We start from the raw sequence: 13,616 nt of genomic DNA, 5'->3' as shown, positions 1-13,616 counted from the left end.
TTTCTGCTACCAATAAAGGATTGATTGTTTAAAAAATTGCCTTTTTGTGAAGATGAATTTATAATTTGTTTTAGATTATGCCGTCGATTAAAGCATGAAAATCGTTTCATTCAGATTAGTAATTGAGTCAGATTATTGTTTCTTTTTACAATAACAGTGGCTTTTGAACCATTGTAATGAATGTGCATTAATATGATGTGGCAGAGCTGGATGTGGCCACCATGTCGGATGGTGATAAGATGCAAAGTGTGACACAGACATGGACGTACTTCCCATTTATTTGGCTGAGGCTGAAATAAAGTCCAGTTAAAACCAAATCACAAAACCACCCTTACGGAGGGATGCAAGAGAGCTCATAAAAACTGCAGCACAGAGATTATATCCATTAAGAACAGGCCCAACCTTTATAGAGGACCAAGCAAAGGCAATTACTACATTAACAGCATGCCTGCTGGGCACTACTGTCTACACCATTTTCCGGGAGGGCTTTCATATTTTTGGACATGGCAGGTTTATTGAGACTAAAATGTTTGTGTCAAACTGATATACTGTATAGTAGCCACCCAACCCTGTTTTATTGACCCTGGGAGAACAGTAACTGCCCTAACCTCTCTCACCAGCGAGGTATATTTACGGTACAGTTACCTTCTCCTGAGCAATTATGAAAAGGTGAGTACGCAGTTGTGCTTTAATTCATAGGTGTGCAAATATTGCAAATAATTTGACAGTTGGCTATTGATATAGAACCTGCACTCATATTTTCAGATATTTGCTTTGCTGATCAGCGTCATCGTCTGTAAGTCTTCGACTAAAAAAAAAACAAAAAAAAGGAATATCACGCAGAGACTCCAGTCCGGTTGGAATGACTAAAAAGAAGAACTGCAATCTCCACCAAACACAGTCAGTTGGAAGAAATTACACACCTTCGCACGATCCATCCATTTCACAGCCGAGATGGCCTGACATGGCGCGTACAAATACCCTCTGTTTCCACTCACAGACTGGCTGAAGGCTCTTTGTGTTGTGACTTTTACTCATTCTGCATTTCAGCCAATCACACGCTAATAAACAATAGCCCTTTAGGAACGCACAGCCTACAGTGAACTTGTATACTAGTTGCTGTTTAACAGAATGGACTAAGATCAGTCTAAAGTTTAAGTACATAAAAAAATGAAAGGCACAGGCCATCAAGCATAAACACGGCACACGTCAACAACTCACAGAGATGACAATGGCGTTACTGGTTTATACACTCGGGCTAATTGCGGTGGCTGTTTTTCTTGCTTTGCTGACTTACGTCTCATACGAGCTGCTCAGCGGGTATTTGTATAAATGGTATGAGATGAAGCCGATTCCTGGAGTTGCTGGTGCTTACCCTATCATAGGGCATGCTCTGCAGTTCAAAGCCAATGCAGGAGGTAAGCCATGTCTGTGGCGTTGCCAGTGCCACTGAATTTGTGAATGGCACTGTGATCTTAATGGCCTGCATATCTCAGTTAGTATGATTACGCTCATTGTTTAATCAGCAATGATATTGGCTTGAATAACTTAATAATAAAATGGTCTCAAGGCAAATAAATCTCAGGACAGCACTGCCTGTGTGGTGTATATTTTCCACACCCTTAAATCCTGACTGTGGAAATGGTGTATAACAGATATCCATTGTTGTTTTTGTTTTTGGCTGTTGTTTTTCACAGATTTCTTCGCTCAGATCATAGAGGGCACAAATGAGTTCAGACATTTGCCTCTGCTGAAGATATGGATAGGGCCAGTACCTTTCATTGTCTTATTTCATGCAGAGACTATTGAGGTAACGTGTCTCCTTGGAGCAAACAAATAAATACCTGGTCTCACTACCTGGAAAACTAGTTAAATTATATTTGCCTGCACTAGCATGAGAGAAAGGATAAAGCTCTCCAGACTGTATGTGTATCGATAGACAGCATAAACAGACAGTATGCAATCTCCTCTGACAGACTGAAGAATCAATATTAACACTCTGGTGCTAATAACAGCAGAAGTAGCTTGGAAGTATTATAAAAATGATACATAGAGTCATACTGGGTATGAAGAGCAAGTAAAATCAGCTTTAATTATTGCACATTCCCTCTTTAAACATGGATGCTAGTCAGTTCAATGATATTGACCAATGTAATCATATGCAATTATGATTACAGACCTGAAAATACAGCCTATATTTTTCTCAGATGCGGTTGTAAAGTGTATAGTGATATTCTGGTCCCTAGGTGGTGCTGAACAACCCAAAGCACTTGGATAAATCATTTGCCTACAGGTTCCTGTACCCCTGGCTGGGAACTGGTCTTCTGACTAGGTTTGTTTCACATACAGTATTTTATTCACTCCACATACACACACAGTGTTAATCCAACTGTAACAGAGTATTATTTGGACCATATATACTCTATACGATTTACAATTTAACACTTTTTGACAATTGTACTGTGCAGTAGTAATAGTTACACAGAAAAACCGTCACATCCACAAGTTGGAGTTTCAAGTAAATTGAACCCTTCATAAAACCAAACCTTTGTACATCTTCCATTTTAAATGACATTGCAGTGTGCAGTTCATTGGTGGAAAGCAAATATGCCGACAGGAACTCAAATACACACTATTATTAACAATAAGTTGGTGGGTAATTCCTCATTTATATTTCACTTCTGAAAGAAAAGGAGAATGTCGCTCTGTTGATTTGTTTCATTTCCCATCTGGACCTGGGGTATTTATCAAAACAGTCCAGAACATTATCAGAGGAAGACTGAAGAATTCTCAGGACTGAACAAATCACATTTCATAACATTCAATTATGGAGCACTCTAGAGAATATAACTGAATTACTTTTGAGGAAGCAAAGGGACCAATATCTGCTCATAGATTCAGAAGCTCACCAGCATATGGCATCTCTCACCACTGTGTCAACCTCATTGAGAAAAGATCTCCTTTAAAATTGCCAATTAAAATAATGAGTCATTTGATGATTACAGATATTGGTCAATGGAATATAATTCCCAGTATATGACTTCACTTTTTACAATCAGCTATATTACATACTGTGTAATAACATACAGTCTGACTCATAACATGATGCCGTTATAACACACTTACAGTAAAGTGCAACCACATGCAATAATAGACATCCTTATCTTCCCAGGTTTAGGTTACCATAAATATTTTCAGGTAAATGCACAGGTATCAGTTATTTGCATTGGCTATATATTTATATTTACATTTAATTTGCTGCTTAGCTGCTATGAAAAATAAATATGTTCAGGCACAGAGGCAGTTATGCACTGAAGCGCTATCTAACCTTTATAAAAACCTGCTCACAAACTATGCCGGCGGCACGGATGGTGCAGTGGTTAGCACTGCCGCCTCACAGCAAGGAGGTCCTGGGTTTGAATCCCCGTCAGACAGGGCCTCTCTGTGCAGAGTTTGCATGTTCTCCCCGTGTCTGCGTGGGTTTCCGCCGGGTACTCCGGTTTCCTCCCACAGTCCAAAGACATGCAGATTAGGCTGATTGGAGAGTCTAAATTGCCTGTAGGTATGAGTGTGTGAGTGAATGGTGTGTGTGCTCTGCGATGGACTGGCGACCTGTCCAGGGTGTATTCCTGCCTTTCGCCCAATGTATGCTGGGATAATCTCCAGCCCCCCTGCGACCCTGTTCAGGATAAGTGGGTTAAGATAATGGATGGATGGATGGATGGATGGACAAACTATGCCAACTAGCAAATCAGAAATTAAAAGTACTTGTTTCAAAACAACTTCAGGAGTCTATAATAATTCTCCCATTAGTGTTTCAAAACAGGTTTGTATTCACAATGTAGTAAGCCTGAGAAAATATGAGCTGGCAGGAGAGTGGATGGGTTGGTCATGTGGTCTTGCAGGGGAAAATGAGTCTGTCCTAAAAAGTGCCTGTTAAGACACGGAGAACAAATTTGTGCCTCTGTGTGACAGCCATTGAGCAATTTTTCAAAAAGACCGAAGCGGAGTTCCGTTAGTGGTTTCACATGAATCACATTGTCACACGCTTGTCTTGTCTCTCCGTGGTTGTAGTACAGGTGACAAATGGCGCAGACGGCGGAGGATGTTGACCCCGACTTTTCACTTCTCCATACTGACCGAGTTCCTCGAAGTAATGAACGAGCAGGCGGAGGTTCTGACCGAGAAACTGGAGAAGCAGGCGGGAAGAGGATCGTTTAACTGTTTTAGTTTCGTCACACTCTGCGCGCTGGACATCATATGCGGTCAGTACATTAACGCAAACAGCATTTCATAAAAGCACGTTCAATAATGCATTTAAAAGCACTTTTTCAAGAGAAATGAAGCTTTCCTGATGGTATGTTCCAATGATGAGCAGACCCGACAGCATACTTTAATTCCCATTCAAGCAAACGAAAAAAAAACATAAATATTTGAAAGGTTCAGGATGATTACCCCTGTGCCCAAGTTGATGGTAGTCACATTATAAACCCTTTTATCTTCTGTCAGAAAAGCACTGAGAAAAACTGAAGTCCACATGAGAGGAAATGGCCCACTGGCTCAGTAATTGTGATTTCTAGATAAAGGACAAACACCAGGGTTTATAAAAATAAAACCAGGTGTTAATCTGGACTCTAGGGATGCGGAAAGAACAAATGATTTAACAAATGCCTGGACTTCATCTTTCAGAAACTGCTATGGGTAAGAAAATCTACGCACAGAATAACTCTGACTCCGAGTATGTTCAAAGTGTATACAAGTGAGTGACATTTTTAATGTGTGAACAAAGGGCTATTTCAAGCTTATATTGCTCTGAAGTTGTGTTTTATGTGACATCAAAGCCACCAGAACATATATCAAAAATCGTCATAAAAAGTCATATTTGAGATTTTTTTTACTTTTGAATCACGTTGTATGACTTATTGCAGGATGAGCGATATCGTCACCCGTAGGCAGAGGACACCGTGGTTTTGGCCAGATTTTATCTACTATTTTCTGGGAGAGGGAAAAGAGCACAACAGAAGACTGGAGATCCTGCATTCCTTCACTGAGAGTGTGAGTAAGCGCACTGACTTCTTTATCCCCTTTTAAGTACTTTTTGAAGCAGAAATCAAGGCTGCTTTGGTTTGTCTCCAGAGGGGAATGCTTTTGAGTTTTTTATGGAACCTTCTATGGTCGGTGTAGAAAGTGTGAAAGATCAAACCATTTTTCCCATCAAAGAACACTTGATAGGGTTTCCCCATAGAGACCCAGAGGAGCCTTTTGGTGTATGTACAATTGTAATTGCGTTGTTGAGTAATGATTCACTCAGTAAGCACTTTATTATGTATTTATTCTCTGCAAAGACTGTTGTGCATGAAAATTGCAGTGGATCAGCTGTTTCTTGAGATATTCAAACCACCCTGTCTGGCACCAACAGTCAAACCATGGTCAAAGTCACTTGGATTGCATTTCTTATCCATGCTGATTAGGTTTGAATAACGTCTGAACCTCTTGACCATGGCTGCATGCTTTTATGCATTTAGTTGCTGCCACATAACAGGCTGATTAAATATTTGGATTAACAAGCTGGTGTACAGGTCTACCTAATAAAGTGCTCAGTGAGTGTACATTGAAGGTAAATCTGTTTAATCGTCTCTGGCCTGAATGTGGTGGAATTTGCACTACTCAACATTTTGCACACAGTAATGCTGCTAATAATCACTGTGGTATTATGGAGCTTACAGTACAGAGCAGCAACAATATGTTTGTGAAAATTCATGAGGCAACTGTACCAAACAAGTACCAAAAATTACAATAAGTCTGGGACAATTATGTCATTACCATGATTGAAGGGGTTTCAAATGTGGTTTGTCAGGTTAGCACGAACACTTTCCCGCTATAGCTAGTTGTCATAAGTGATATCCACATACTAGCTTAATTGTGCTGCTCAAAAAGCGATCTGCTCTGGCTTGTACACTCCTTCACTATTTCTTGTGCACATTGCCATCCATCCATCAAGATAGATAAAAAAATATTGTGCACGAAACATATTTTGTCCATATTCCCCTCATCCCTGTGTTAATTTAACCCAGTAATTTATTTCCATTTATCTTCAAAGCCAGCTGATATCTTGAAACATCTCCGCAATTGCCTTCGCCGCTGCAGTGCCAAGGCAACACATTCATTTGTATGTCTATCCCAACTCCATGGCAACAGAGCGAAACTGAGCAGTGGTGTAAGGACGTGACCTTGCAGGTAATCAGGGAGAGAGCAGAGTCCATGAGCCACGCCGACTCTGATGGGGAATCCAAACACGGCGCGAGGAAGAGGAGAGCCTTCCTGGACATGCTTCTGGAGAGCACAGACGAGGAAGGGCACAGTCTCAGCCACAGAGACATTCAGGAGGAGGTGGACACCTTCATGTTCGAGGTAAACGCAAAACGGCAGGGTGCAGACAAGGGCCTGCTCACTCTCATCTTCCATTACCCGCAGCACCACAGGCAGTCTGTATCTCTCTGCTTGTGCTGTAAGTTCAACACGTTGAAGAAGATGAAAAATATAAGCGAATTGAATGTTTCATACTGGGTTGTAACGGATTGATAAGAATCTTACCATTTATAATTTAGCCTCTTAGTGGTCTCCCAAAAATACTCAATCTTAAGATCATTTCTGCATGAACATAACATGCCCTGTAAGGCCACTGCAGCCATTGAGAGAAGGCTCATATGACCCCTGACCTCTCTTACCCACAAAAGTGTAAAGTCTTAGAAGACGTCCATGCTTTATATCTGCCTTGATCATCTCCCATGAGAAAATTTAGTAACTAAAACCCTACTACTTAAGTGTAAGAAGGAAATATTTTTGGGGGTCATTGCACTAAAGTGACTGAATCAGCCCTCATGAGCCTGTAGGTGGTTCTAAAATTTACACTTGATGATTACAGTGACTCACTTTATTAGGAACACTTGTGCACCTACTTATTCATGCGATTATCTAATCAGCCAATCATGTGGCAGCTGTGCAATGCATAAAATCATGCAGATACGGGTCTTCAGTTAATGTTGACATCAACCATCAGGAATGGGGGAAAAAATGTAAGTATATAGCAGCAGAAATGTAATTGTTTATAGTATATTTACATACATTATTACATATTCTATGTATTACACATTATATACTATAGTATTTATAGTACTGTGTATAACTTATACTGTATGACGCTCTTTTGTAACAAGACCTCTGTTTACAAACTGTACAACTGCTCAAAAACCTTTTTGTGCAGGTCCCTCACAAAAAACTGACAGTGTGAAGTTCATTCTGGAAACATACCTTTATGTGCAAGTAATGCTTTATAGCTTTATCTTAAAGTCTAAATAACTCCTCTACTGTACATAATAATTGATTGCTCTTGTCTCATTCAAATTGGGTAAGTAAAAAGGTTCTGGAAAGGATAAGATTAGATGTTTTTATAAATCGCAATCTTTCAAAATGCAATGTGTGTTAGCAAAGGTTTCCAGATAAAACAAACTGTCACTATTTAATTGCCTTTTCCTTCAGAGATTACATTTCAGAAGCATCCCCGAAAACCACATAGTAAGCTGTTCTGTGTTAACTCAAGTCAAACAGAGTTTATGAGAGTCCAGATAGGATAGCATGTACTCTATCCGTATCAATATTACCAGAGTTATTTTGCACTGAGACGCCAAGTGAGCCTTGTGAGTATCCCTTTATTTCCTGTTTTAGGGCCATGACACCACAGCAGCCTCGTTGAACTGGACCCTTTACCTTCTGGGCTCTCACCCAGAAGAACAGAGAAAGGTCTGGCAGGAGCTCCAGGAGGTGTTCGGTACCCCAAGCTTCAGCTGTTTTTCAGACCATTTTAGAATTGGGAAGAAATGTGATCTAAGTGACTTTGACCATGGAATGATTGTTGGTGCCTGACTGGGTGGTTAGAGTATCTCAGAAATAGCTGATCTCCTGGGATTTTCACGCACAACAGTCCCTAGAGTTTGAATGGTGCAAAAAAACAAAAGCGCATTGTTAATGAGAGAGGTCAAAGGAGAAAGGCTGTCAGACTGGTTAAAGCTGACAGGAAGGTGACAGTAACACAAATAGCCACACGTTACAACAATGGTATGCAAAACATGTCAAACCCTTGAATTGGATGGGCTATAGCAGCAGAAGACCAATAAGTTTCTTACCAATACTTTTCAGACATACTACTTCATCATGGACCACCACCACTTTAAGCACAGTGGACACTGATGACAGCAGCTAGTTCATGTGACTTAGTGTCAGGAAAACATAAAAAATATTTAAAACATATGAATTGATTGAAACTATGTTCCACTGAGCATAGTGAAAGGTAATACTTGCATTTAAATCATTCAACTCTTCTGCCGCTTTGATCTGAACACAGCCCTCCTGGTTGCTTGGGTCTTAACTTAACAAAATGCATTGTGGGATACTTGTGCCAGCATAGTGTCCAGTGTTGGTACACGATTATACTTCACTGAATGTAGTTCCATATCTAGCTAGTTTTATCACACTGTTATATGCAGCAGTGATTTCAGATATACTTGCACTAATTTGAAACATCCTAAATAGTAAGAGAGCTCTGTACTCGGGTCTCAGGGTCGTCGGAGCGGCCGGTGACCATGGAAGACCTGCGCGGGCTGCGCTACTTGGAGTGCGTGGTGAAGGAGAGCCTGCGCATCTTTCCCTCCGTCCCGCTGTTCGCACGACGCGTCTGCGAAGACTGCCGCATCAGTAGGTGGCGGCAGACTGTCGCGACACCGCTAGCTCCACATTGTTCATGAGACAGCGGAGGTGATCACAGACACGCGTCCTGTCTGAGGGCACATAGATCATCCGCCTCTCCACACAGCAGCATTTGTCAGGCATTCTATTTTTACCCACCGTGAAAAAAACAAAATCGTCGGTGCTTTGTGGCTGAAGATGAAATAATTCCTGTCAAGATAAATTAAAGTGCAGTGAGATGTCAAACTTTTTCTCACTTCTAGACTTCTGTAAGGAATACATAAACTGCAAATACTTTTCAAAATTCTGCATGTGTCGATACATACTTTATACTACATAATGATATTATGGAATTCTAGAGATATATATATTTTTAAATTTTTGTTAATACATTGCAGTTGATCTTGTCAAAACATTCAGTTATTACTCTATTTTTATCTGATGAATGGTTAATTATATGTGAAATGAAAAGGCTCTGATTTCAGCACATGTCAAACCTTCAGAAACAAAAGTACACATCCTGGCAGAGCACAGCATTGTGTGGCACACATTCTGTACACTGTTGTTGTTGTTGTTGTTGTTGTTGTCATGTATCAGAATCTGAACATCTTCCTGCTGCAGATGGCTTCAGAGTTCCCGAAGGAGTCAACGCGGTCATCATACCATATGCTTTGCACCGAGACCCACGATACTTCCCTGACCCGGAAGAGTTCCGGCCGGAGCGCTTCTTGCCGGAGAATTCTGCAGGGAGAAATCCATTTGCTTTCATTCCGTTCTCCGCAGGAATGAGGAATTGCATCGGTATGTGCAGATTGCAAATGTACCTTCTCTCTTCTCTTTCTGAATAGGATTCACATTCAAACCCAGCTGTCAAAATCAGGGATTGACAAAGATTGAAAAACATGAAGCTGTTGGCACATGTAAAACACATACAGTCCTGTGCAAAAATCTTAGGCCCCTGTATAGCATTGTGTACAGATTATTTCAAAGATAATTCAATGAAAGTTCCTAAATAAACATACTATACATTTTACATTACATTTTAATAATTTGGCAGAAGAGTTAAAAACTACCAAATCAATATTTTTTGTGACCACCCCTCGGCATTAAAACTGCATCACTTCTCTGAGATAGCCAACGCTGTCCTGCAGTTCTATAAGTCAATAAGCAGGGAGGTTGTTCCAAGCATGTTGGAGAACTTGCCACAGTTCTTCTGCAGACTTTGGTTGGCTCCTTGCTTCTGATCTCAGACAGCCTTGATCAAGTTTTTTTGTAAAAAGAAGTCAATTGCTTACAGTAACATGTTACTTTTTAAAATGAAATACAAAAATGTCTCTGTAAAATGTAATCTTTTGGAGAATGAATTTTTGGAAATCTCAAATGTGTTCTTTTATACTAACACACACAAAAATAAACATATTTATAATAAAGTCTAGGGTGCCTAGACTCTGCACAGTACTGTACATAGATCAATAATATTATTGAAGTACACCATTGCCTGCAATTCCGCTATGGCACCGATTTTGTTATATTGCCCATAAAAATGACCACAATGACCACTGTATATTACTGTATGTTGAAATGAGAAAATTTGAAATGCATGGATATGTACAGTAGCCCTCCCTTGTGAACACCTCAGGCTACACACAGACACAGATTAAGTGTAGTCCTTGATTGAATTCTGTTTAGAATGTAGATTCTCCATTCTAAACAGTTTTGGGGCTAAGCTTGATCAGTGTCTGTGAAACTCGCCCTCACTGATAAAAAAAGAAAGTTGTATTAGAGGGGGCCACTACTGATCCCATGTTCACAGACCACTCAAGTGCTCATGTAATAATTATATTGCCAGACTTCCTGTGGCGATACTAGTGATATTAAACTAATGTTAATGGTCCTATATCCTATAGTAGACTGTGTAAATTCCTCTGCATGAAAGTCTCTTGAAAATGCCAAAATGCGCATATGACATGCTAAGAGACACAGATCTGAAGATTTTCAGGAATGGCCCAGGCCATTCAACGTGTAACATTAAACATAAAAAGTAAAAACGAAAAAGAACAGATGAAAATGGCTTTGAAGACAGAGTCTAAGAGCAGGCGCCTATCTCCCTCCGAGGGTTGCCTTCCAGTCCGGCACGCATTTGTTATGATATCCTGCCTGTCTTCCAACAGTTGATTCTAATGTTCTGAATGGCCATTCTGCCTCCAGAATCAATCATCCATTAAGTGTCTCTCCACAAAAATAGCAGAGTGCTTTAATCCCCAGTGAGAGCGTGCAGGGCTACTCATCTGTGCTGTCTCCTCCTGCTGGCTGTGACAGATCGCTGCTCTCAGCCCGCTTTCGCGGGGCTAAACGGTCCTCTCCACACAGCCGGGAGAAAACAGTGAGAGTCCGAGGGGGAAAACGCTTCTCTGCTGCTCTGTTGTCTTTGATATTCTACGCACTGTCGTGCACTCTAAGAATAAAGAAAAATTCTGAACAGGTGTTTTCTCCGAAACCACTGCCGTCTAGTCATTGCTGTAGGTAAAAGAGCTGGGTAATATCTTGGGCCGTTTGTTAGTCTGCGCATGAATTGGTGTGTGCAGGCATGACTGTCCGTGTTGTTGGTAAATGTATGTGTCTCTTTTACATGTGTGTGTTAGAATGTGTGTGCGTGTGCTTGTGTATGTACATTTTTATGTGTTTCTGTTGCGTGTCTGTGTGTGTGGGTATGTGTGCGTGTGTGTGTGTGTGAGAGAGAGGGAGAGAGAGAGGAGAGAGAGAAAGAGAGAGGAGAGAGTGAGTGTGTGTATGTGAAAGAGGGAGAGAGAGTGGGAAAAAGAGAGGACAGAGTGAGTGTGTGTGTTTGTGTGTGAGAGAGGGAGAGAGAGAGGAGGGAGTGTAGGAGAAACAGAGAGAGAGAGGAGAGAGAGGGAGAAAAAGAGAGAGAAGAGAAAGAGGGAGAGAAAGTGGGAGAAAGAGGAGAGAAAGAGTGTGAGTGTGTGTATGTTTGTGAGAGAGAGGGAAAGAAAGAGAGGAGAGAGAAAGAGAGAGAGTGAGTGTGTGTGTTTGTGTGTGAGAGAGAGAGGAGAGGAGAGAATGGGAGAAAGAGAGTGAGTGTGAGAGAAAGTGTGAGAGAGAGAAAGAGAGAGAGAGTGAGTGTGTGTGTTTGTGTGTGAGAGAGAGAGGAGAGGAGAGAGTGGGAGAAAGAGAGTGAGTGTGAGAGAAAGTATAAGAAAGAGAAAGAGAGTGTGAGAGAAAGTGTGAGAGAGAGAAAGAGAGAGAGAGTGAGTGTGTGCCTCACTCACGCGTGTGCTCTGGTGCAGGTCAGCGCTTCGCTCTGATGGAGGAGAAGGTGGTCCTGGCGTGGATATTACGCCGCTTCGCCGTGGAGTCCTGTCAGAACCGGGATGACCTACGACCCCTGGGAGAGCTGATACTGCGCCCGGAGAAGGGCATCTGGATCAAACTGGAGCAGAGAACACGCTAGAAACCTGCACAGCCGATGCAAAGCCCCCCCTCTCTATGACAAAAAACCCCACATCCTTTCGTGTTTCCTAGAGCTTTTATTCGCTAATCTCACCAGCCCTGTTACAGCTGCCTCATGCTTGTTTATACTTGGGACACTGAATTCTAGTCTCCCATATATTTTTTGCACATCACAGTGGACTTCACTGGTACCGCATAACTACCGGAAAATAGCTCCTTAATTGCGGAACGAGATTATGAATGTCTCAGTTGAACAAAACTGACTGTCACAAATAGTGCCTGTTGAAATTGATGGGGAATGTAACCAGTGGTTTCTCGAATGTAAGAGGTTTTTTCCTAGTAGCCATGTGGCTCAGGACCAATGGCACAAATTGGTTGGAATCAGTGAAATAGAGCAGCAATAACAGGAAATGGTGCGAGAAATAAACGCACTATATCTATTACCAATGATTTATGAGAGAGTATGGCACTGTGAAATTGAGAAACCCCAACCAAACAAATCCTGGAAAATCACAAAACCTTATCATATCAGGGAAGTTGTTCCAACAGCCTTTTCTGCAGCTTCAGTAGGCCCCTCTGTGTGTCAATATTGGATTTAATGGGTTGAATGGTTTGAATGGATTGAATGGATTGGATGGATTGAATGGATTGTATGAGAACTTCACAAATCAGCTTAGACATTTGGAAGCTTGGGACAGAGTGGAACCGTGGTTTTATGGCATATTTCATGTCAGGTTCCCCCAGCTTTTTATGGACACAGAAAGAACTGACATCAGTTCTCTCAATACTTAACTGCAAGGCTGTGAATAAAAATAAAATATGTTTCCACCCCCACGCTCCAGAATTAGTTTTAAACCTTGAATAAATTTGACCAGTAAGACTATAACCTGCTGAAAAAAAAACCAGCAGCTGGTAGCTGGTTGACCAGTTAAGGCCAGCTCCCAGCTCAACATGGTTTTGTAAGTTGACCATGACCAGTTCAGCTCCCAGCTTGACATGATGTTACCAGTTCAAGCTATGTTTTGACCAGCTGCCAGTTCAGATAAGCTACCAGCATACCCAGCTAGACCAGCTTCATAACGCTTCACCATGCTGGTTGACCAGCTCATACCCATGTAGACCAGCTTCATGACCAGCTTGGTCATGCTGGTTGACCAGCTCATATGCAACTAGATCAGCTTATGACCAGCTCAGTTTTCAAGTTGGTCTCCCTGGTATAGCTGGACTTTACAGCATGGTATGGCATGCTGTATCAGTGATCACACAACGGTGATCCAATGATTTTTTTATGTTTAGTAAATTGCTTATCTAAATAATTAATTTGAGCGAACACCTCATGGAGCATGTGACATAAAATCAATCAACGATAATTAATATGAATCAAATGCATAATATAAATCATTATG

The 13,616-nt window shown here is 41.2% G+C and overlaps 1 protein-coding gene across 2 annotated transcripts; it reads left to right on the top strand.

The window, feature by feature from the left end:
* The first annotated feature begins 1,214 nt into the window (after positions 1 to 1,214).
* LOC133135431 (cytochrome P450 4V2) lies at positions 1,215 to 13,554 on the top strand. 2 transcript variants are annotated; one of them, XM_061252420.1, is made up of 11 exons: positions 1,215 to 1,418; positions 1,698 to 1,810; positions 2,247 to 2,332; positions 4,075 to 4,265; positions 4,690 to 4,759; positions 4,929 to 5,055; positions 6,238 to 6,411; positions 7,726 to 7,828; positions 8,617 to 8,751; positions 9,364 to 9,543; positions 12,048 to 13,554. In XM_061252420.1, the coding sequence occupies exons 1-11, from the start codon at positions 1,226 to 1,228 to the stop codon at positions 12,209 to 12,211; spliced, it is 1,536 nt and encodes a 511-aa protein (XP_061108404.1). In that variant the 5' UTR covers positions 1,215 to 1,225; the 3' UTR covers positions 12,212 to 13,554. The 2 variants fall into 2 exon arrangements, with proteins under 2 accessions (XP_061108404.1, XP_061108403.1); XM_061252419.1 differs by having other exon boundaries at positions 6,199 to 6,411.
* Positions 13,555 to 13,616: the final 62 nt, after the last annotated feature.

The sequence above is a fragment of the Conger conger genome, chromosome 8, assembly GCF_963514075.1.
Source record: "Conger conger chromosome 8, fConCon1.1, whole genome shotgun sequence".
NCBI classification, from domain to species: Eukaryota; Metazoa; Chordata; class Actinopteri; order Anguilliformes; family Congridae; genus Conger; species Conger conger.
The sequence above is the reverse complement of the archived record's forward strand: the minus strand, read 5'-3'. Positions and strand labels throughout refer to the sequence as shown.

What these genes read in the sequence shown, in the direction of transcription:
- LOC133135431 (XM_061252419.1), top strand. Translation starts at nt 1,226, where the DNA reads ATGACAATGGCGTTACTGGTTTATACACTCGGGCTAATTGCGGTGGCT. An exon ending in TTCATGCAGAGACTATTGAG is followed by an intron (nt 1,811 to 2,246) that starts GTAACGTGTCTC and finishes TCTGGTCCCTAG; the next exon opens with GTGGTGCTGAACAACCCAAA. An exon ending in CTGCGAAGACTGCCGCATCA is followed by an intron (nt 8,752 to 9,363) that starts GTAGGTGGCGGC and finishes TTCCTGCTGCAG; the next exon opens with ATGGCTTCAGAGTTCCCGAA.